This window comes from Phasianus colchicus, chromosome 1 (assembly GCF_987193195.1).
Source record: "Phasianus colchicus chromosome 1, bPhaCol1.hap1.1, whole genome shotgun sequence".
Lineage (NCBI taxonomy): Eukaryota > Metazoa > Chordata > Aves > Galliformes > Phasianidae > Phasianus > Phasianus colchicus.
Window position 1 is genome coordinate 65,900,080 of NC_143436.1, and position 24,185 is coordinate 65,924,264.

General features: G+C 39.5%; 1 protein-coding gene across 2 annotated transcripts; it reads left to right on the plus strand.

The window, feature by feature from the left end:
• Positions 1–754: 754 nt before the first annotated feature.
• On the plus strand, positions 755–22,815 carry SLCO1C1 (solute carrier organic anion transporter family member 1C1). 2 transcript variants are annotated; one of them, XM_031597802.2, is made up of 14 exons: positions 755–898; positions 3,467–3,608; positions 4,309–4,441; positions 5,077–5,198; positions 6,450–6,596; positions 7,685–7,783; positions 8,583–8,828; positions 9,658–9,822; positions 13,341–13,536; positions 15,033–15,198; positions 15,533–15,717; positions 19,599–19,663; positions 20,754–20,871; positions 21,771–22,815. In XM_031597802.2, the coding sequence occupies exons 1-14, from the start codon at positions 770–772 to the stop codon at positions 21,991–21,993; spliced, it is 2,136 nt and encodes a 711-aa protein (XP_031453662.2). In that variant the 5' UTR covers positions 755–769; the 3' UTR covers positions 21,994–22,815. The 2 variants fall into 2 exon arrangements, with proteins under 2 accessions (XP_031453662.2, XP_090002156.1); XM_090146030.1 differs by lacking the exons at positions 8,583–8,828; positions 9,658–9,822 and having other exon boundaries at positions 770–898.
• The last annotated feature ends 1,370 nt before the right edge of the window (positions 22,816–24,185 follow it).

The following is a 24,185-nucleotide window of genomic DNA, read 5'->3' on the forward strand; positions in this document are numbered from 1 at the left end:
TCTGATTTAGAGAGATTGAAACTAAGAACCAAGTACTGTACTATGTAAGTAGAGATTTAAGAATTACTGATACCTTCTGTTCCCAAAGTGCAGCATTTAGGTTTTCTTTACTTCTTTGTATTTACCTGCAAAGAAGCAAATTCACATTTTTCCTGTAACAATTGACAAAACCACTGAGCCCTAAGGCCCTATCTGAAATGGTAAAGGGAGCTAAACCTCTTTATTCTTGTGTAACTCATTAGCTAACATCAGGCGATTAGAGCTAATGTTTCAATCTAAAACAATTCAAGTCCCTCATTAACAAGACTAGATTTCCTTTGATCTAATTACTCAATGTCCCACATATGTGGGAAATTCAGAGATCAGCTCTGAGAAATCTCTGCAGACATGGTCACATCTAGAAATGTGAACTTACATATAGGTTCCAGAAATGTGATTTAAAATGTTAATGAGCCTCACTTAGTCTGCTGATGATGCTTGGCCAAATGTTCAATGAAATCACATTGATGATAGCACGAGAATGCAGATGAAGATTGTTTACTGAGTACGATTTAATCTTCATTATGATAGGCAAGTGGATTGCAAATTTCCTTAATTAAACATCCAGTGCACTGGTCAGATTCTGTTGTAAAGTTTGATAATTGCTGTTGTAGGGAAAATAGTACAAGAGGGCGTTGCTGTCACATGACAAACTTTTGAGGCTGAGCTGAAAGGATGCCCTTTAAAAATGTTCTTCGTGTTTTCTGGTTTAGAGGCAGGGGATATCATCATGGAGATTTCTTCAAAAGAAAATGCTCAGTTATTCTTGAACAACACAATCCTGCCTGTTGACCGATCTTCATTCAAATCTGAATCTTCTACTTCCAAAGAAAAGCAATCATGTTGTGGAGGTATAAAGGTAGTGTAAGAACTTTCAAATATTCTGGTAGGGGCTTAAAAAACTTTTTTTTTTTTTTTTTCCTAAACTAACCCTTTGTAAGTTGTGATTATGTGTTGGTGAGTCAGTACAAAACTATTAAAGACACTTTAAAGCCACAATAATATCTGCCTCTGATCTGTATTTGCCTAACATTTGGCAATATTCAAATATAATATGTTGATTGAGGCTTGCATGTTATGAGATCTTCATCCTGAAGGGTCAGTTATATCCTCCTTCTTGCACCATGCTATTTTCGTGAAGTTAAGAACAGAGTATAAGAAGCCAGATACTACAGTCAGACAGACAGATGTTAGTACAGATGGCATTTTTAAGATTGTAGCCTTCCGAGCACTGGGAAATATTATTTGTATTATGATCTGTGTGTTCTGAGTCCAATGTTATTGTAAGATTCTTGATTCAAGAAAACTTTCTATGAAAGCACTTTGAATTGAAGTATCTCTGCTTTATCAGCATTCCTGGTACCCCACAGTACTACACTGATGCAACGGAAGCCCCCTGCCTTACAGCAAGGCTATACCTCAGGTCACTGCCCCTTGGAAGAGGATTCCCCACTTTCTGGGACACCTGGGGTACAGAAGACAATATGATGCTTTGCATGTCATCTCTACCCACTTTCCAAAGCCAAGTTGTGAAATGCTGAGACTCCTGGGTGAGGTCTCAATAAATCACCATACAACAGTGAGAAAGATTATTTGAGTTACATGGAAAATGATTCATCAGCCTTCCCTAGCTTTTTACAGATTGCATATTTTTTTTAATTTTTGTTCTTCCAAATGAACGAAGATACAGGCAATTTATTCACAGATCCTGGTTCAGCTTCCAATTAAGTCACCAAGACCAATGCCTATTTAACTGAAGTCTACAAATTAAGCAAAGCAGTTCAGATATAGGCATGTTAATGAGTCTAATAACTGCTATCAACATTTTATTTCCTCAATATTCTTCCCGATTTTACCTGCTCCTGTAAAGGCCCGGAATTGGGATCCTGCCTTGAAACAGAACATGAGCTGTATTAATTAAATTTGTAGCACAATAGTAATCTTATCATTGTTCTTCCATTTGCTCTAAAATAATCCAATCCTTTCACTGAATAAAACTCCAATCATAGATTAGCCAGTTAGGAATCAGCTTATTAGATCCAAAAATAGAAAAGAAATAATATTGCAGCTCAGATTTTTTCTGGTCCAGATTTTTTTTTTTTTTTTTTTTTCTTCTGAGAACCAAAACGTTGTGATTAACCTTTAGACTAAAAATAATAATAATAATAATAATGTGGTGGTGGTGGTGGTGATTTGTTTCTTTTTGTTTTGTTTTGTTTTTAACTAATTACCAGCATTCCTGTGTTTCAAAATTACCTTCATAAACAGAAAAGATAGGATTAGATATTTTACTTACAGTCATTTACAGACCACTGAAGAAAGTGAAATCCTGTGCACCTCTCTGTCCCAGATCTAAATCAGGAGTATTTTTCCACTGTTGCACATGTTCTCCATCCCTCTGCAGGAACAGCTCCAAACACACTAGAAAAAGGTGTACCAGAGGGACAGAGAAATTAGACAGTTCTAATTTCACCTATATGATTTTCTTGTGGAAAACCATAGTTGCTTTCACATTGCTATTTAAGATCCAAGAGCATAAACACACAGAAAATGTAAGAGATTAAGGCAGTATTTTTAATAGAGAGATTTTTGAGAGCCTTCATCATGGGAAATAAGAACAAGATGCTGTTCATTTAAACAAAAGTGCTTCTGAAAGAGAAATAACCAGCTCTGTATAAAGAAAAAATGCAATGAATGTGACACAGAGCTATTTCTGAACCTTGACATGAGAACTGGCATCCAACAGTGATGTCAATATTACTACGAATGTGCCTTGTCAAAAGTGATGTCGTAACGAGTGTTGCGCTGGCAAGGTTCCAGCATGCTGGAAAAGCTTCCAGTCTGATTGCCTAGAAGTCAGACCGAAGGAGAAGGACAAGAGTCTTGGTCTCTCTGTATATCATACAAAACTGTGTATTTTAATTTTTTGTTTAAAGTTTTTGACGCTTTTTGCAAAGAGCAGCCATATATATTCAATTAATGCTGCTTATATTTGAAGGTAGAAGGCAAACTTGTGGTTTCCAACATCAAGCTCATGGTGTGTGAGTATCCCTGGAACTAGTAAATTTAGTAAAGCTGTGTTTACATTAAGCAATAGCACTGTAGGAGTGGAACAGCTGGTTCTGAGGACCATCCTACATGCATTTCAGTATGGGGAGTTATTTCAGGCTTGATATAATCCTGTCCCACAGACTGAAGAGCCCTTAGTTGTTATAGTGCCCTTCTGGAGTGCATCTTCCACTTTAACTATTTTGGAAGGAATTTATTCTGTTTGTTTGTAGTGTGAAGCACTGGGGTCAAGAATTTCATTTCCAAAGCCCAATCCTGAGTCAGACTAGGACATTAAAGCAGATATGAAGCAGCTTAGAAATAACTCATAAAGTAAAGCAATCTGCCTGATTTTAATCACTGTCAATTTCTTTCACAGATATTTCTTGGTGCATTATCTTTTGTTTATTTTGCTAAAGCACTGTCAGGAAGTTATCTAAAAAGTACTATCACGCAAATAGAAAGAAGATTTGATATCCCTTCCTCTTTGGTTGGTGTTATTGATGGCAGTTTTGAAATTGGTACGTGCTGTATAAATTCATTTTTGCTTTCAGAAAAAAATATGATGCAATTTGCTATGAAAAAATGTTTGTATGCATCTTCTCTGACTATTAAAACTGAGCAAGGTTTATTTAGTAGTAATCATTATGACTATCAATGTGATTACACTGGATAGGATATGGTTGCTAACACAAGCAAATCAACATAGTCCTAAATATTTTGTGATTTGATATACTTATCTGCTATTTAATTAATACTAATAGACATGCTAACAGAAAAATGAGAATTCAACAACTTGAAAAAATTTTAGCCTTCTTTCTCCTTCAGTAGGGGTACAAAATTCTGTGTAATCTGTGTTCATTGTCCAGCCTTGCACTAAGATTAGGACTATGAAATCATTTCTTACTATTGCAAATTACTGGCTTTGTCTCTTGGCTGTTCAGTGAGTTGTGGTATTCATGGGAATGAAATCTTAGTTGGTATATAAAGCATTGTTGCTCTACCATTGGACATAGTTATCTTTTCCAGTTGTTTTTCCAAATGTTTTCTTATCATGAAAAGTACTGGGCTCCTGTAAAGATGCCTGGGAAGAGGTTGAAGTACCAACCACATGCAGTCAACCCTCTCCCCTGAAATGGCTGCATACATTGTGAATAATATTACTAGGGGGTGTTTTATCAACAAGCCATTAAACTTAGTTTTCCTTTTGTACTCTCTAAGGGAACCTCCTAATCATAGTTTTTGTAAGCTACTTTGGAGCGAAGCTTCACAGGCCAAGAATAATTGGAGCAGGCTGCTTAATTATGTCAGCTGGAACATTCCTAATTGCAATGCCCCAGTTCTTCATGGGACGGTAAGCGCAAAGTGATTGGTATTTTCCAACTGGGCGATGCATGCTGGATGCTAGTTCACTGAGATATGTAAGCAATGACTGTGAAAAGGTCCACAAAAATAGTTGTATACAGATGTGGATATTCAATCTAATATTTATTACAAAGACTTATTTTATTACAGCAGAGCTAATATTTTAACACACATGCCACCCTAAGTTTTAATCAACTTAAGTTCTATTAGCCTATGAGCTCAAATATCAGCCATATGTTGACATGGTTTAAGAATTATTAAAGATTTGGTGAAGAGATGACAAATCATGAAGACAATCTGAGTATCAAACAAGAGTCAGTGTGTGCACCCACTGTCTGATACTCTTTAGTACAGATTAATGTATCACAGTACAGCAGATTTCTTGTTAAACTGAAATGCATCACTGTGACAGACAGAACCAAATGGGGAATATTCACACACTACTACAGTATAAACCAAGTGTCATTTATTCACTACAAACAGATCATTTGTAATTATAGATGCAGATAAAATCTGCATTCAAGTGCTGTATTTAAGTGCTCTCCTCCATGGTGGCAAGAGATTTGTTTGTTTCTTTTTTCTTCTAAGTTGGGAGAGTAAAAAACAACTTTGGTTTGTAAACAGATATCAGTATGAAAGATTTCCTTCCACCATCAATTCAACTGTTAGCATCTCTCCATGTCTGCAGGAGAAAAGCCAAACTCCACTCTCGGCCCTGGAAAAATCTCAAGCCAAAATAAATGCAGGTGAGAGCAATCTATTTTACATACTGTGGTGAGCACCCTAGAACATACCAGAAGGCTCACAAACGCTGACTTTATTAGAATGAAAAAAAAAAAATTGGAATCAGAAGGATCCGTCCCCTAGAAAAGCCAGATCTTCCTAGCGAGACAAATTTTTTAAAGGCAAATGAACATTTGCCACTACTCATAGTCTTTTCAGGATGCCTTTTCAGATGTCTTTTCAGGCTGCCACCTCTTCTCCAGCAACTTTCTGCAGCATCATGGCTTGCAGAAACCCCAAACTCACACAGGACCCTTGGAAAGCTTTGGTCTTATCTCTGTCAGGAAATGAGCATTTGAGTGCTTGTCCTGCTGGAAACAGCAGATTAGGCCTTCCAGACTGCAGACCCACTTCCTCATTTCTCTTCCTGCCCACTGCCCTCTGTTCTGCACAGCCAGAAGCTGCCTCCCCTCTGAGGTGTGCTCAGCGCAGAGCAGAGGAGCTGAGGGGAGGCCTGATGGCGGCTGCAGCTCCTCACAGGGAGCGGAGGGGCAGCGCTGAGCTCTGCTCTGTGTGACAGCGACAGGGCCCGAGGGAACGGCATGGAGCTGTGTCAGGGGAGGGCAGCTGGGGGTGAGGGACAGGTCTGCACCACAGGGCGGTGGGCATGGAACAGGCTGCACAGGACAGTGAGCACGGCCCCAGGTGCCGGAGTTCAAGGAGAATTTGCACAGTGCTCTCAGATGCAGCGTTTGAATTTTGGGTGGTCCTGCATGCAGCCAGGAGGTGGACTAGAAGATCCTTGTGGGTCCAACTGTGGATGTTCTGTGGTGCTAAGATATTTATAAAACTGGCCAACTCTTAATACGTTTTACTAATTACCTGGAGTAGTTCTTGCTAGACGTGTGAGGTACTGGAACAGGCTGCCCAGGGAGGTTGTGGATGCCCCGTCCCTGGAGGTGTTCAAGGCCAGATTGGATGGGGCCCTGGGCAGCCTGGTCTAGCATTAGGTGGAATGGTGGTGGCCCTGCATGTGGCAGGGGGGTTGGAGATTCATGATCCTTGAGGTCCCTTCCAACCCTGGCAATTCTGTGATTCTGTGTCCTCCTCAGTCTCATGGGGTTAAAACTGCTACCACCACCTTTGGCCCCAAAAAACTTTTTACAGTTTTCCCACTGCTTTTCCCACGTTAAAAGCATTTTAGAAGTCCTGCGCATTCATTGTAAAATTGTTGTGATAAAAACACATTGTTGTCTCTCTTGTGATATATCCAGGATGTGAAAAAGAAGCAGGCTCTTCCATGTGGATCTATGTTTTACTGGGAAATCTTTTGCGTGGAATAGGTGAAACTCCCATCCAGCCTCTGGGAATTACATACATTGATGATTATGCCATTGAAGAAAATGCTGCCTTATACATTGGTAAAGTAAATAATTCACATTTTTTTTCCTAACGGATTTTTCCTTAGAGAAAATATAGTCATTTTTACTAATGGAGTAACTGTTGTTGAATTAACTTGCCCTGATTGTTTTACTTGCATTATTTCCAATATTAAAGTTTATTTAACAATCATATACATTAAGGGTTCCAAGTTCCCCTTTAATTACACTAGCACAGTTCCATTATCTTAATTTGAGGAAAGAATTTGTCCTAGGGTTCCTGCTGTTACTCTAATCTTCCTAATTCTTCTGAATGGAGACTGCTGAGCCTCTGTGCACATTTAGTTCTCTGGAAAGTGATAAAAACGTGTTATTTTAAGCACTTAAAATAGAATTTCAGCAGGCACTCATGACTTCCCCTTCAGACTGAAACAGGATTACAACCAATAGTAATTGAGGCTTGAAAAACTGGATCACCTTTTTCTTCTTGTATTCATTGTGTGAAGAGCTCTGAGTATTCACCTAAAATATTACCGAAAGGTCTTTCACCATCAACATCTCTTCTCACAGTTTCCAGCTTGGAAAAACCTCAGGATCTCTGTTTAAAAGATTCAGTCTTTCCAGATTTCCAGATCAGTTTTGAACATTCAAAATATGGAATGTTTAGCTTAAGGAGTTTTTAAATATGTTAAGATTGGATACCAAGCAAAGTGATTTTTCTGCCTGCTCATTGTCTACCACAATTCGAAGTTTATTTTGGTAAATGATATTTGTTCTCCAATTACTTTAATCTAGCCAGCTAAAGAGTTTATAGTAATTATAGATTGGTGCCATTATTAAGTTTAGGCTATCTAATTCCCTGATTTATTATGTTGGGCTGAATTTTGGTTTTTAATTGTTCTTTAACAACAAAATATCAAAGTGACGTTGAAGTGTGTGAAATTTTATTGTGTTTTTTTCCTTCTTGCAAAAGTGCTAATTTGAGTAACTGATGCACAAGAGAGCAAAGGTGGATTAGTATTTTAAGACTGTCTCACTTGTTACCTGTCACGTTATACTGTTTTTTGTGCAGCAAGAGTTGATGTTCACTTTCACTCAGAAGAGTAACAATCCCCTGGTTTCCATTACAGGCTGCGTACAGACACTTGCAATTATAGGTCCAATATTTGGCTTTCTTCTTGGATCTCTGTGTGCCAAACTTTATGTTGACATTGGCTTTGTAGACCTTGGTAAGTCAGAAAAATCAAGTTTAAAAAAATCACTTAAGTTCCAGTATGCCTGTTTTAGGCATGTGTTCCAGTTAAAGAGCTATTAAGTTAGCTTTTATAGATAAAAGGCTAATGAGGGCAGAGCAGCTACTCTCCGAGATAAAATGGATGACTGCAATGCAGTGCCTCATGCAGTAAAATCTATCCATAAGGCCAAGTATGGAAGAAATAGGAGGCCCAATGCTCCCTCAGCCCCAGCACAGCCTCAGCTCTGGTGCCCTCAGGAGTTGTGCTGGTGAGTAGCTATGGGCATACGGTAGGCACCAGGAAGTGACAGGACTGAGGCTCCTGCCAAGAGAATTCCTTTTTCATTTTCCAATAGACCACCATTGCCTAGAAAGCAGGTATTGCAATGCATGCAACAGATCTTAACTAAGTTCTTCCTGATACAACATCTTTCTTCTAGCTGGGCTTGTGACCCTTAAACAGAACAGCATAGTTGGGGCAGCAGTGTTTTTAACTGGACCACTCTGTATCCTGATCCTCGTAGCATCTTTGGGAATATGTGAGCAGAGTTTTGGGACACTCTGGTGTCAGGAACGGGACACCAGTGTGACACAGGAATCAGCAAGTCTTGTCACTTCCCTGAAATTGCTAAATTGCTCTTATATTATCCACAGAGACACATGGCACAGCTAAATCTGGTGGGAGGAGAATGGACTTCTCTGGAGAAAAGTTCCCACAAAATTATCCTCATTGCTATCAGCAAACATTCCTTAAACAACTTTTTTTTTTTCTTCTTCTTCTTGACTTTCTCCAGACAGCATAACAATAACTCACAAGGATGTGCAATGGGTGGGAGCCTGGTGGCTGGGTTACCTAATAGCAGGTGTTATCAGTGTTCTGGCTGGTATTCCATTCTGGTTCCTGCCCAAGCACCTCCCAAAACCAGAGAGCAGAAAGGACTCCAGCACCTCCTCTGAGCAGTCTAAGTTCATCACTCAGGATAACAAAGAGCAACAAAAATCTTATCAACCACAAATGAAGTTTGCTGAGATGGCAAAAGGCAAGTCTTCAGAGCTTCTGTCCTGACTGCTGAGTCTTTTTCTCACTAGCTTTCAAACTTTTTAACAACCTCAGAAGTATTTTTTTTCCCTCAGATGTCAGTTTCCACATAATTTGAATGCACAAAAAGGGTCTCTTAATTGTTCTGTAGACCTGCTCTTGCGTGTAGAATTTATCCAGCTGAGAGTTTTAAAATTATGCTAGTGGTACAGCAAATATAACAAAACTGTAAAAGTTTGTCATTCACAGAATTTGGCTGTTGCAGATGTGGGGTGTCAAAAACTAAAAATCTCAGTTTCTAGTAAACCTTCTTTTTCTTTATAGTCATCCATAAAATGCATACAATGGCTGATCAGAATAAGGATAGGAACATACCAGGTACAGTACTTCAGGAGACTATCTCTATTTTAACAAAAGTGCTTTTTTTTGTACAACTGCATTTCCTTGGCTCTACTTTGCCAAAAGTATTTTCCCTCAATACTTCAATCTGTAACTCAATGTCTGTGCTTACTGTCAGTTGTGCATAGCACCATCTGCTCCTAATTTCAGCTGAAAGATGCTGTAGCTGTTGAGGACACAGAGTAACAGCTGAGCCCTGTTTTCTGATCAAAAGAAGATACCTAAATCAAGATGGCTGTTCTGGAAAGCTGATTCTTAGTACTTTAGTCCACCATTCCCACCATCCAGGAGTGCATCTCTTACATAGTGGGACTCTGTTCCCCCCAAAATGTCCTGCATTTCTCCTCTGGAAGACACAGATTACAAAACATATTTCACAGCAGTTATTCCCTCTCTGGTCTGGTTGTCATTTCTACTGTTTTGTCTTACAGACTTCTTGCCATCACTGAAGAACCTCTTTGGAAATCCAGTTTACAGTCTCTATTTGTGTGCAAGTATCCTTCACTTCAATTCTTTAATTGGCATGGTGACATATAAGCCAAAATATATTGAACAACAGTATGGGCAAACATCTTCAAAAACTAATTTTGTTATAGGTAATGCTATATCTGCTTCTTGATTCCTTAAAAAATGGACATTTTAGGAGTGGCGTATGCATACATAAAGGGAAAATTGCTCTTGAGGCTATGTTTTTTTTCTCCCTTCCTTCCTTATCTGGCTTTTAAGTAGTTGCTTGTAGAAATTAAGTTACTTTATTTCTGCTTTAGCACTTGGTAGCTCATAGTTTATCTGTAAAAGATTGCACAATTTGATACTTCATTTCCAGTTCTTCTAGAAAAATTGAAAAATAATTTATTTTAAAATACTTGACATAAATTTGTTTCCTTGCTGGCTTCCCACTTATTTCAACAAAATGAAGATCAACTCAGTGCATGCTAAAGGACTGACCATAAAGTGGCTGTGATATTTCTTTCTTACTTTCCAAAGAGGTTGATGTTAAGTAAGAGGAAGTTAAAGTCATATAAATGATCATATAACATATGAATTAAAATTAACATTATGTCAGTGCAATGTAGGTGAAGGGAAATAAAGTATTTTTGCCCTAACTCTATCTAAGAAAGAGTTAGTCACCCCAGACTGTATGGACAGCTTGAGAGTGGGCAGTGTTGGTTCTGCTGGCACCACTGAGCTTCTGCTCTGCCGGACTCATAGGAAGAAGATACCTTTCTCATTTAGCTGCAGGGGCAGCATTGAGTATTGAGATGGCTGCTTTTTGAGAATGCCTTCAGGATGGTGAACTTCACTGTCCACTTTGTTGAACCTACTCAGCCTCAGTTTCTGAGGTACAGTGACTCAACAGCATTAGACAGAAAAGAGGTTTACGTCTGTTCAATACAGAGGGATCTGCCGTATTTGAGAGCAGCTTTAGTTGCACAGCAACAAAGTATATATATGCAGAAAAGCTGTAGTGATCCATTGTGCTATGTTAATTCCTTAAAGACAGAGGCTGGAATTTCCTGGCACAACACCCCTACAAGCAAGGAGAAATCTTCAGGCATAGGCAATCGCCAGAGAAAGTCTTGAAAACAATCCCTGCATTCAGCACAGTACTTCTCATTGTATTTACAGATTTTCTGGAGCTAAGCTTTCAGGTATGTGCAAACTGAGTGAGGATTAAGATCCATTTGATTTCACAAAGCATCCACCAGAGAAAATGTGACAGCTTAGCTAGGGAAGGGTCCTGGCCAAGTGATCATCACTACAACAAGGGGTTTTCCCCTTTTCTCCCTTGTCTTCCTCTTTCAATCCGCTCTTGCTAAGAAATCTGAGGGCTTGCTTGTACTAACAGTGTCTATTTCTCTTTCCTTTCCTCTTCAATCTTTTTCTATTTCTTTGTTTTCTATTTCTATTGCCATATATTTATGTTGCCATATATTTGAAGGACATCTGAATTGTCAGAGCAATTTGAAGCACTGTAACATCAATAACAAAGCATGCTGGAGGCTAGAAGAAGATATTTTTCAATAGTCACAAACTAGTGAACATGCTAGAGAGAAAAAGGGTGTATATGTATTATTTTCCATAAATATATGCACAGTATTGTTTTCCATGATGTCATATGGACATGCCAGTGTCAAGTCATAGATTGATCTGTAAGGCCATAAAACATATGTATGAATAAAAGAGGTGCACAGGAATGGGCAAGCATGGTGTGTGTGCTTTCTGGTACATCATGCAGCTCTCACACTCAGTCCCAATCTCCCCAAGAAAAAGAGAACAGGAAAAGCTGCAGCTTCAAAGTGTTTGGACAGGGCACCCACAAGAGATTGTTGTGACTCTACATTTACGTATGCTGCGCTTTGGGTGCTACTTCTGAAATCCCCTGAAATATAATTTTCACATGAATGCAGATGAAAAATGCCACCCAGTGAAGTCTCTTGAAACTCAGCAGTAACTGAATGGGGCTATCATACTTGCCAAAGTACTGACTTATGCTTTTGCCAGATGGAATAATTCTCTTTATAACATCAAGCATACTTCTAGCATCAATGCTCAGCACTGCTTTTTCCATGCATGCAGCACTGCTTTTTCCATGCATGCAGATGGATTTAACACATACTCAAGCCAGAAATTCAAGAGATCCCAGTGTACTTCCTAGTAGGGAGATCAGATGCCAACATGAATATGTGTTTTTCATCAAGTCGCTTGAAATCTGAATAAACTTCAGAAACTTCATCATATGTTTGAGGGCATGGATGCTTTTGTACTTCCTTTTGTTTTGTACACTCGCTCAGCTCAGCACCACTAGATGTCAGCATGAAATAAAAGCTGCAAAACAAATACAGAACTCTGTGCAAACTAGAATTTAATGTTCTGAAGCTAGCTGGTAAAGCTGGGAAAATCATTTTCAGTAACTATGAAATCCAGAAAAGTGTACCTTGCTTGATTGTGCAGATTCTTTTATGGTGGTCTCTATTTACATCTTTTGGATGTAAATAGATCTGTACTGCACAGAATTTTTTTTATCTTGTCCATATCTATCAATATGGACACAGCTTTGAGCAGAACTATTCCAGTAGGAGTCAGTGGTCACACAATATTACATATTTCCTTCACTGCTCTTCCACTTGTTTGCCTGAAGCCTATTACAAAAAGGGTGCTCATGGCTTATATGTATTTTTTAGGGATACAAAACTCAGCTAGGGGAGCATTTCCAACAACCAAAACTGAAGAAATTACATAAATCTCCTGTGTGTGACTGTGATGGCATATCGCTTGCTCTCTCCCTGTCTGAGGCTTCTTTGGGGAATCATTAGTTTTATGGCTCAATAAAGACAGAAGGAGCAGGTCTTTCTCCAGGCTTTGTAACACTGGGTAAAACTGAATATGCCCCTGAGAATTACAGTTTGGGCTCTTGTTGTCAGTGCAAAAGGGAAGGAGAGAAGCTGCCCCATCCCTGGAGGGATGTTCAAGGCCAGGTTGCTGCCCTGTGCAGTCTGATCTAGAGGGTGACAACCCTGCCCATGGCAGGGAATTGGAACTGGATGACCATTAAGGTCCCTTCCAACCCAAGCCATTTTGTGATTCTATGATTCCTCAGGCAGCACAGCCCTGCAGGAGCATGGCCTCTGCTGCTCCTTCTGTTGCTCTGTGGTGAAGGACATGAATAGAGACATAGGGAGGGTGCCAGAACCCCACAGGACCCTGGCTGTCCATAGCAGCCCAATGTCCCAGGCAACTTCTCTAAGCCTAGAGCACCATTCATGAGGAACAGCACTAGGAATATTTGAATCAACACTATAATGATCCCTCCTCTGACAAACTTATAGCGCAGAAAACCACCTAGCTTGAGAAATTAGAATGTTGTTATCTAGATCTTAACAAAGGTATTGCTGATACTAAGCTTTCAAAGACCTACCAATAAAGCATTTCCCTAGGAGCAAGTTAAAAGCAGTCCCAGCACATTTACAGAAATTTGGACAAATAAAATGCCCAACTTGAAGAAGATTTATATTTTACTGCTTTATGTTATTAGTGCTGCTGCTTTAGTTGCTGTGGAGGATAGTCCACTGAGCTAGTTTTCAATAATATAAATTTTTCTGTTTGATTTCAGGTCTTATCAACATTCCTGCTGTGGCCTTTGGCATATTCTCTGGCGGACTGATCATGAAGAAATTCAGAATCAATGTTTTAGGGGCTGCAAAAATCTCCCTAGGATCATCTTTTTTTGGTTACCTTCTGTTGCTCTCATTGTTTGCCATGGGCTGTGAGAACTCAGATATAGCTGGACTGACCATATCTTACCATGGGTATGCTGGGAAGGGCAAACTTCAGCATAAAGTGCTATTGTGAAGAAAACTCCTTGATTGTTGTATTCCAGAAAGTATATGTTGTTGAAAAAGTGACCTAAATATGTTTCTCAGAAGTGTGATTCAAAGCAGTGGAAACCATTCTGTCTATTCCAGTGGGCATTGTGTCACAACCTGTTTGTGACTGCTGCCTTCAGCTCTTTGGGTTTTGTGCCACAAGTGCAGATTATTTTTCTGATTATTTTTTAATTATTATTGCCATGGGACCCATCATTTGAACACAGGGATTCCAGGAAATGTGAAGAGTTCAGTAGGGGAGTGAGATTCAATTAGTTGTTCCTTGTCTCTGTGTGCTGCTGAGCATGGTGTTTAATAGCCTCTGAACCCAAAACTGAAGGTTTAATGAATTAACCATGAGTTAACCATGGTGTTAGCTGTGAGGTACACTTGGTCCAAGCCCTGCTATTACAGCCCCAGGAACTGCATGGTGGTTGTGTTCATCAGCAGCTAGATGAAGGTGTAGATAGAGTTGTCTTGCAAGGTAGTTTCCTCAGTTTGGATAAATGCACTTGGGTCAGGGCAATCCCAGGTTATTTATACAAACTGGGAGAAGAACCCCTTGAGAGCAGCCCTGCTGAGAAGGACTTGGGGGTCCTGGTGGATGAGAAGCTGGACATGAGCCAGCAGTGTGTGCTTGCAGCCCATGAAGGCCAACTATATTCTGGGCTGCATTAGGAGTGGCCAGCAGGAAGAGGGAGGTGATTGTCCGCCTCTACTCAGTTCTTGTGAGGCCCCATCTGGAGTACTGCATCCAGGCCTGGGGTCCCCAGTACAAGAAGAATGTGGAGCTCTTGGAGCAGATCCAGAGGAGGGCCACTAAGATGATCAGAGGGCTGGAGCACTTCCCCTATGAGGAAAGGTTGAGGGAACTGGGCTTGGTTAGCTTGGAGAAAAGAAGGCTCTGGGAAAACCTCACTGTGTCCTTCCAGTACTTGAAGGGAGCGTATCAACAGGAAGGGAAATGGCTACAAGGGTGGATGGTGATAGGACAAGGGGGAATGGTTTTAAACTAAACTAGGGGAGGTTTAGGTTGGATATGAGGAGGAAGTTTTTCACACAGAGGATGGTGACACACTGGAACAGGTTGCCCAAGGAGGCTGTGGATGCCCCATCCCTGGAGGCATTCAAGGCCAGGCTGGATGTGGCTCTGGGCAGCCTGGTCTGGTGGTTGGCAACCCTGCACATAGCAGGGAGTTGAAACTAAATGTTCACTGTGGTCCTTTTCAACCCAGGCCATTCTGTGATTCTGTGATTCTATGAAATCCCTTTCTGATATTGTGAAATCCTCTCGACAACAGAGAAATAAGAATCTACCCTGCTGTACTGATAGGAAGAGACTACACCTGAATGGCCTAAAGACACAAACCCCGTGAGCTGATAACAATTTTCTCCACATCTGTCAGAAAATATCACTGCTGTTCCTCTTTTTCCTGCAGGACCAAGCAGAAGGTTGATTATGAGCAAGGCCTGTTGTCAGAGTGCAACTTGGGCTGCATGTGCTCCCAGAATGACTGGGATCCTATCTGTGGAGAGAATGGCATCACCTACATTTCTGCATGTCTTGCCGGCTGCCAGGCATCCAACGGCAGTGGGAAAAACACTGTGAGAGCCTTTCATTTCCATACATGATTTCCTCATAGCCCAGTTCTGTGAGAGTGAGTGAATTAAAAATGAGTAAGGCATGTCTTCTCCAACCAGAAACTCCTGAGGTTTTTAGCGATCTGCCACCCACATTTAAAACTCTCTCAACTGCTGTTTCCATTAGAAATTCCAAGAAGAGATATAAAATTTTCCTCAACTAACAAGCCTTTTCCTGTGGAAAAACCTTTTCCAGTTAGGATTTAAAATTTTGGCTAACCAGAAAAGCATGATGTGCAATTCCTGAGCACTTTCTTGCTACTCTGGTTATCACACACTTTTACCTGCTGTCTTACAGGTATTCTTTAACTGCAGCTGTGTAGGGATTCTGGAATCTCCATCAAGAAGCTCCTCAGCTGTGATGGGACCATGTCAAAAAGGAAATGAGTGTCCGAAAATGTTTCTGTACTTTCTGGTAATATCAGTTATCACTTCATATACTTTGTCAGTAGGTGGCACACCAGGATACATACTTCTTCTAAGGTAAGCAATCATTATTTCTGCTAACGTTGGCAAATGTTTTCAAGATGTTTTGATGTGTGAAACTGGGTCTCCTTCTATTCCCTAATATTGTAAAATGTGAGATAGCTTTCAAACTATTTTTTTTCATTTATTAACAGGCATTCTACCATTGATACAACAGTGTGTTTATAGTTACAGATACATGCTATATGTTTCTGATTTTAAACATAATATAGGATGCCTAGCTATCATTTATGTCAGGTTCTGCTTCACTTAATATCTTTTACTCCACCAGAACAGAGTTAAACAGCCATGGTTTGAATGGAAATGTGCTTTACACATACCACTGTGTGCATGTATATGCTTATAGGTAGTCAGCTTTCCCTCCATCCTATGTATACCAGTATACACATACACCCAAGTGACCTAATGCAAACCATCTACATACCCTCAGCTCTTCTCTTCTCAAGTCTGTTGTATTGTTCCATATCATTGTTATATCCTACATTTCCCTCTTCAAATAATAATAATAATAAAAAAGATTTTGCATGAGCTGTTTTTTTATTTTGGAGTTTTTTCTGTTGTAACAATCATGAGTTTATTAAAAGTTAGTCCCAAAGGATTGTTCCACTATGTACTTAACTGCTGGGACTGTTTGTCCATCACCGAGTATAAGCTTCTAAACTAATTTTAGAAAGTGCAAAAGGAACATAATACTTCCAGTGATTAATCTGGGTTTTTGTCAGCTTCTTGCAATTTTTGGATTCTAAGTAAGTGCTGCTCCACTCTGCCTTGGAAGGCTTTCTTTCTCAGTTCCTTTTTCCAAATTATTTCCAGATGTGTACGTTCTACTTCTCAAACAAAACAACACTAAATACTCTCTAACTAAGATTTATTATTTTTGTTTTTTCTTACACCCAAATTTTCTTTGCTTTTGAATGAAACTTTCTGGAATGGGACAGTGTTTTTATGCCACATGGAAAAAGCTAGTGTTAGAACTGGCTGTATATAGACTATAGGGAAAAGCCTAAATAAGGAAATGTAACTTCAGCTGTGATTCCAGCACAACCCTTGAGCCAGAAGTAATGCTCATACAGAGGCTTACAGAAATGGTTGAGGTGAGGATACTTCTCCACTGATCTCCACAGGCACTGACAGTGAGATCTGCACCTTAACCTGTGCATAGTGCATAGCTTTCCCCACTCACTGTGCCCCAAGAGGAGGATAACTGACAAGTTCAGAAGTTGTGTTGCCCCTATTAAGGCGAGATTTTCTGTTGAATAAAAAGTGGTAAGGATGCAGTTTCCTTCCCATATCCCTCCACATGTTTTTTACCTTATATCCATGAAGCATGTGGGTGAAAATGTACAGCTGTGATATCACACAGGGCCTTTGCACAATCTCTGTCATGCTTAGCCTCCAGATCTCCATCTTGTCTCCACCACACGAAGCTGAAACTGAGCTTGAATTGCACAGAGATGCTTGCACCTTGCAGCCCCAACCACTTGCTCCCAGGGGACTTACAGCTTAGTGGATGTATTTAGAAAATCTTGGAGGGCTTTTTCAATATCAGTCCTAAAAAATTGCATATAAAAGCAAAAAAAAAAAAAAAAAGGCTTTATTGGTTCTGCTCCAGTAGCTTTTGTTCCTGTTGAAAATTATTTTACTTTGAGATACAAGTTAATTGAAACTGAGGAGTTAAGTGTTTTTCTGCTGAACTGAAGGTGTCAGAATCCAAAGCACAGCTAAATAAAACAGAATTCATTAAGTTCAATCCCTTTGTTTTGTTCCTTGTAAGTGACCTGCGGGCACAATTCCACTTTAAGCTCGTGCTTGCTTTTCTGAAATCCATCACTGACTGCTTTCCCTGAAAATCTGTCTGAACCGAAAGTGTGCTTCTGTTCCCAGAAAAAAAAAAAACAAACAAACAAACAAACAAACAAAAAAAAAAAAAAAAAAAACCAAAAAAACCAGCAACAAATGCTCTTCAGAAGCAATCCCAAGGTCAAGCTGCAGACTTCATTTAAGTTTGGTTTTTTTGGTGTGGTTTTTTTTTTTAACAAGTTACCTGTTTGTAAGATTATTCAGTATTGTCATCTCTGATAATATTCCAGCACTTAAGCAATCTTATGGTTTTAGATGAGCAGCCATTGTTGCCGCTGCCATGAAGCACAAATACTGCTAAATCCCTAAAAGCCTGTAAGATTTATTGACATGTACTTCAGGGGTTTACAAGACTGAAATCACTGAAATACACTTGTAGCTGGTGACAGTCATTTGCTGAAATGTCTTTTTTAGAGGTATTATGCTAATTACAATTACCAGGGAACTTGGGAAAGCCCTGAAGTTGTGGAGGAAATAAACCCTGTTCTTCAGATAGCTGTTGTTTAAGCACAAGCTATTAATGGAATGTGATTAGGAGTGAAAAAGAAGACTCAGGTCTCCTGAAAGATTTGGCTTTCACGATCTCAGACAACTACCTTTTCTGTGAAAAGGTATTACAAATGCTCAAACAATTATTTTTTTTTCCATCTGAAAGAGAAGGATATAAATCCAACAGAACACATAATAAATATTGAATTTTTATCTTCCATCCTTGGCTTTCCATGTCCTTATACTTGATTAAAAGAACTTTTAGACTGAAGCCTGCTAGTGTAGCATATATAATTGAGGTCAAAACAAAGATTACTGCACTCAGTTCTGCATAGATGCCAATGCCTGTATAAACCATGAGTAACAGACAGTATGATGATACACCACGATCAGGTCATCAGAGAACAAAACACTTGAATCACAAGAGAAGCATACAATGCTGTTTTTTTTTTAAACTGTCTATGCTTCGATTTTGTCTTCCATACATAACCTTCATGCCATTTTGCAATGTCCCAAAATCATGGGAGGATGACCCAAGTACAGTCAATAATATGGGTTCTTACTGCTGTCTGGCAACTACATTGGGAAAAAACAAAACTAGGCAAAACTTATGGGGAGCAAAAGAGCTAGTTCTACAATGTCTTTCAGGGATGTTCATGAATTTCTACAGAAACTGAGCCTATCCCCTTTCAGAGAACATTAGCCATACCTGCTAATTCATAGTAACAACTGAATTTCAGCCTATTTTTCATAGTGAAAGAAATGACTGAAACAGTAGGGAATTTTATCAAGTAGCACAATGAGGCACCTCTGTTAGTCACCACACATATTAAGCACCCATTTCAGTCGGGTGACTGGGACCATCAATGCGCACAGACTCTAGCTAGATTAGGTTTTGTAATAGCCAAACTGGGTGAAACAGCACACTTAGATTAGTTCCATATAGCATGAATAGGAAGAGTAGCTGTCCTCAGCCCTACCACTCCCACTTTTCTGGGTGAGCCACCTGCCCAAGGCTGGAGCAGAGCTGTTCTCAAGCCAAAAGCACTGATATCTGTTCTGGGCCCCTATACAAACTCAGAAATGTCTAGCTGTAAATGGCCTGACAGTGGTTTGAATGATTTACTTTTACAGGAAGTTTGATCTTGCTCCTAGACACAGGGTAAGGACAATATTGTGCCTAAATACCTTTTACTAATTCAGGTTATTAGCCATGATTTCAGATATTTTTAATTGTAAAGGATTATTATGATGCATGATTTTACACAGTGTTCTTGTCTTGTATAAGTAACTCCAAAGTGCTGGTCTTATCTGAAAGGGTCCCACCTTGAAATGGGGTATTGAATATAGATGTTTAGAATCCCTTGCTGCTGTTATGATTTTATCATATTATTTATATATTTCTGTGATTCTGTTGAAGTTGATACCATCAAGGAAAGAAAAGTAACATTTATTTCCTCCTTCATTTCTAATTTGATTCAAATTATTTACAATCAATTCTATATTTCTACTTAACATTTTGTTTTTAGATGCATTAAACCACACTTGAAATCATTTGCACTTGGTATCTACACATTGGCAGTAAGAGTACTTGGTAAGTCCAGACGTATTCTTGGATGTATTTTAATGTCTTCACTAATTACTTGTCCTAGAATTAAACTTGGATTGTTTGAAAGAGCAACTTCTAATTGACAAGTTAACATTACATGACTTTAAAAAATATAGGAGAAGGATTGGAAAGGAGGTGCAAATTTATATCTGTAAAACTGGAGCACCTCTCCTGCGAGGAGAGGTTGAGAGAGCTGGAACTGTTCCATTCAGAGGTGTTCAGGAGGGATCTCACTGATGTGTATAAATACCTGAAGGGAGGTTGCAAAGAAGATGGAGCTAGACTCTTTTCAGTGGTGCCCAGTGCCAAGACCAGAGGCACTGGGCACAAACTGAAGCACAGAAGGGTCCCTCAGAACATCACAGAGAACATCTGTGCTGTGTGGATGATAGAGCACTGGCATGGGTTGCCCAGAGAGGCTATGGAGAGTCTTTTTTGGAGATCTTCAAAAGCTACCAGGATGTGCTCTTGTACACCCTGCTCTGGGTGTCTCTGAATGAGCAGAAGTTGGAGCAGATGGACCCAGAGGTCCCTACCAGCCTTAAACATGTTGTGATTCTGTGACTTTGTAAATCCTCTTGCTGTGAAATAGTTATAGTAAAAATGTACCCTGCTAACACATATAGAGGTGGCAAGTGATCCTTTGTACTATGAAGCCAACACAAAAACTACTTTCTGTCTCTCTTTATTCAACATCAAGCATGACAGAAGAGATAAGGCTGAGAATTCATAATAATAATTTTTCAGGTGTATTTTTATGAGTCACTGAGGGAACTAATCTAAGTATAGGTGTACTATAGGTCAGAGTTCACTACCATCTTTGGTAAAGATGCTTGCTGACTTCAGCAGGCTTTCTAATGATCAGTTTCATTTCTGACTCAATCCTGATTTTTCATAGGGAAGAAAGTGTTCATTTGGGCAACACAAGTCGTGACTTCTTAAATTAGTAAAAAGTGTGAAAGTGTCATTGCTATTTGAATGTGTCACTTAATGTTCTATGTTAGTGCCTGTCTAGATCAGAACTGGTCACCCTGAAAAGTAATCTTGCCTCTGTTTTTTTGTTAAATACACCCAGCTGGGATTCCAGCTCCAGTATATTTTGGAGTGGCAATAGATACTACTTGCCTGAAATGGGGAAGCAAAAGATGTGGGGGAAGAGGAGCATGCAGACTCTACGACTCCAGTGCACTCAGGTAACAGCTCTTCTCCACCCATTCTTTAATTTGCTTTCTTTAAGTACATGTACAGCCAGCACTGGTAGAATTTTTATCAGAAAATTTCGGTTAAAAAATGATCTTGAATGATAGAATTTGGCCAGAAGAAATAGCAAGAATGCTTTGTTTTTAGCATTCTCTTCTGGTTTAGGCTTTTTTTAGTCCATGCTATATTTCAATATTAGTGGAAGTCACTAAATATTCAGGAAAAAAAATCAGTTAAAATCTCAATTTTCTACTGAGCCTTCCCCAAATTTTCTTAGCAAGTCTTCTGTGTGTATATGTGGAAGGGCTGCTGAACCTCATCACTGCTCCATTCTGGTGATACAATGATACAATAACAATGATAAAAGGGAAAAGAGAGAATAAGTCAGCTGCTGAGGTTTCAATGCCAGGAAAACAAATAAATAAACAAAAATAAAATTAAATTAAATAAAATTAAAAAATGAGGGGCACATCATGGTTTGGAAATTTGAAGAAAAGAACAAAAGATCATTTGGGACTCATTCCTAACAAAGAACAATGACACTGTTATTGCTGTTGATATTGCAACTGTCATTACGTTTGTAAAGCAAAACAACCACCGAATGCTTTTGGTATAACTGGTACTGTTTATGAGACAAGCAAAAAATTAATTGCCCTGGAAACGTTAGCATTCTTCTTACTGATGTACATCGAAAAGGAAGAAGTCAGACAATGCCTGAGACCCTTTTTGGTCACAGCCTATGCAGTGAGCTGGGTGAGCTCCAGCGTCATCTCCTTACCACTTTTCTTGAACACATTCCTAACTTATCACATGGAAATATAAATGTGTCCTTACTGCCTTCTAGTTGTGCCTTGCTTTTGAGATAGGCTCTGACAGATTGTTTTTCTCTCAGATACATGTACCTGGGGCTGACACTGGTGTTGGGCACTGTGTCCATTTTCTTCAGTATTGCTGTCCTATGGGTTCTCCGGAAGAAGTCTGCTCTGCAAGATGAAACCCTCTCAGCCAATGGGGAAAGAGACACCTGTGTGACAAAGAGCAGGAAAGATAATTTTGTCAATAGTGATCATTTAATTCAAACAACTTACTGGCCAGAAAAGGAGACTAGACTTTAGGAAGGCAGATCTCCATCGTGACGTTATCCAGTGAGTGGTGTTTCAGGCAAAAATTTGTCATCAGTGAAGCAGTATTTTAGTATTCACCCTGAATAATGTTGACCTTCCTGTAATTTTCACCATAAATATGAAAAGCAAAGAATACAGATATTTTAGCACATGTCCAACTCTGAAAACACCGCTCACCATTTGTCCTGCAGAGTCAACAGCACTCAAGTGAGGGGACTTGTTATGGCAGGGGAGATGCAGATTTCTACAAGCACGTTTTGTGGCTGTTGAGAGTTCCATCCCTCCTTGCCAAGCTGCAACAGCTGCTGCTGCCCCTTTTCTAGCTTCTGCTTACAAGGGGTGGCTGAAATGCAGCTTTCAGCCATACTACTAGCCTGACTTGGCAGCCTGCAAAGTACAGGGGTATTCTGCATCAGTTCTTGCACATAGCTCTCCAGTGTGGAGCAGGAAGACAGGGGTTTGCTGGAAGGACAAATCAGCTACAGACTCTGGGCATCACCTGCATTCAATCCACAGCATTTAGGCCATCAAATGTTGTGGTTAGGAATTTCTTTTCAAGTATAATCTGCTACAGACCAGCAATAACAGCAAGAAACATTGTCATTTCAGTTGACAATTCCGCAGGAGTATTATCCGAAGGAAATTGCAAAATCAAGCTTCTTTAGTCTCCAGCAGTTTCTTGTTTCTAGCTAGTACTCAGTGAACTGAATAATTCCATGCATTCTATGCAATGTAATAACACCCGGATATGAGATACAAATGATTAATTTTTAAAAAAGCTATGACAAGACAGCTTCAGAAGAATAAAATGAATTTAAAGACAAAGTGATTTGGGGCTTTCCTTTCTAATTTATTACATTTGCTAGCTGAAACTAAGGTGTGTCATACTACTCTTTTGTACGTACATTTTGCAGTTTGATAATGTTTGGTATGAAATGAATTTAAGGTGGGGAGTACAAGGAAGTGTTGCTTAATATGGAACAAAACCTCAAGAATGCTTGCACTGAACAAGATGATGACAGCACCACTGCAGATTACATCTGTTAAAGGAATTAATACTTTGTTGTGTGTGATGAAAGGTAGGTTTTACCCTTCATCATAATACTGGCAAAACAATCTTGCTCTGCATCACTTGCATCTCAGCAGTGACTGCAAGTACCATGCTGCCTTGCTGAGTTTGCAGACCAGAGGTAAATGCTGAGTGTCTTCTGTGTGATGCGTGGAAGGGATCAGAGGCAGAAGAATAGGACTTACTGAGCTTTATTAATGATACACGTTTACAGCGTGCCACTAGGGAACTACCTGATCTTTTCACAGATAGGTATACTTAGAAGAGAAGTGTTGCTTAAGCACCTGTCTCAGCAGTTGATAAGGATTTAAATCCATCACTTCATATGATGCGGTTGATAGAGGAAGGACTGATGCAGCCTGCTGTTTGCCATGTGAGTGAGTCTTTTAGGCAGTGAGTCTGAATACAGGAGAGTTGAGACAGGAACTCTCAGGTGTCCAGCCAAATGAGCATCAGTGGTTGCAGGCAACGAGGCACTGGAGGACTGTGTCTGGTCTCTTAGACTTTCATGGCTGGGTACTGAACCAACCAAACAAAATAATGAGAAAGCTTTTAGAGTATGGGGCTATCTGAAGCATTCTGGCTAAGGTGAATCACTACGATTGGCATCCCAATCTCAGGTCTTATTCATAACATACTTTTATAAAAACAACAAAAATACCCAGCTGCATCAGTATTGAGGATTAAGAGAGATACTTCACACCATCAGGTCTCAAGGTAACTAAAACTCTATCTTGGTTTATTCCCAGTCTCAGACAATGCAAACTTCAGCAGATATCCAAGACTTGCGAAACTTAGTGCCAAACAGAAATCAGTACATTTTCAGAAATTTAAAGAAAATCGAGGGAAAGGGAAGAAATCATACTATTACATGAGCAGGGAAAGAAAAGAAATTAAGGGAAATAAGTGTATCCTACTCTAATTAAGAAAGAAATGGGGAAAAAAAAAACAAAACATTTTGAGTTATGATCTAAGTTTATGTATGTAAGTCTGTATTTGGTGGATGATGATTCTGAAGGATGGGTTTTACTTGCATGAGTCACTTTCTTTACACGTAAAAGGAAAAAGAGCACTATAAAGTTATGTACTTCAGCAACTCTTATTTTTTTTATGG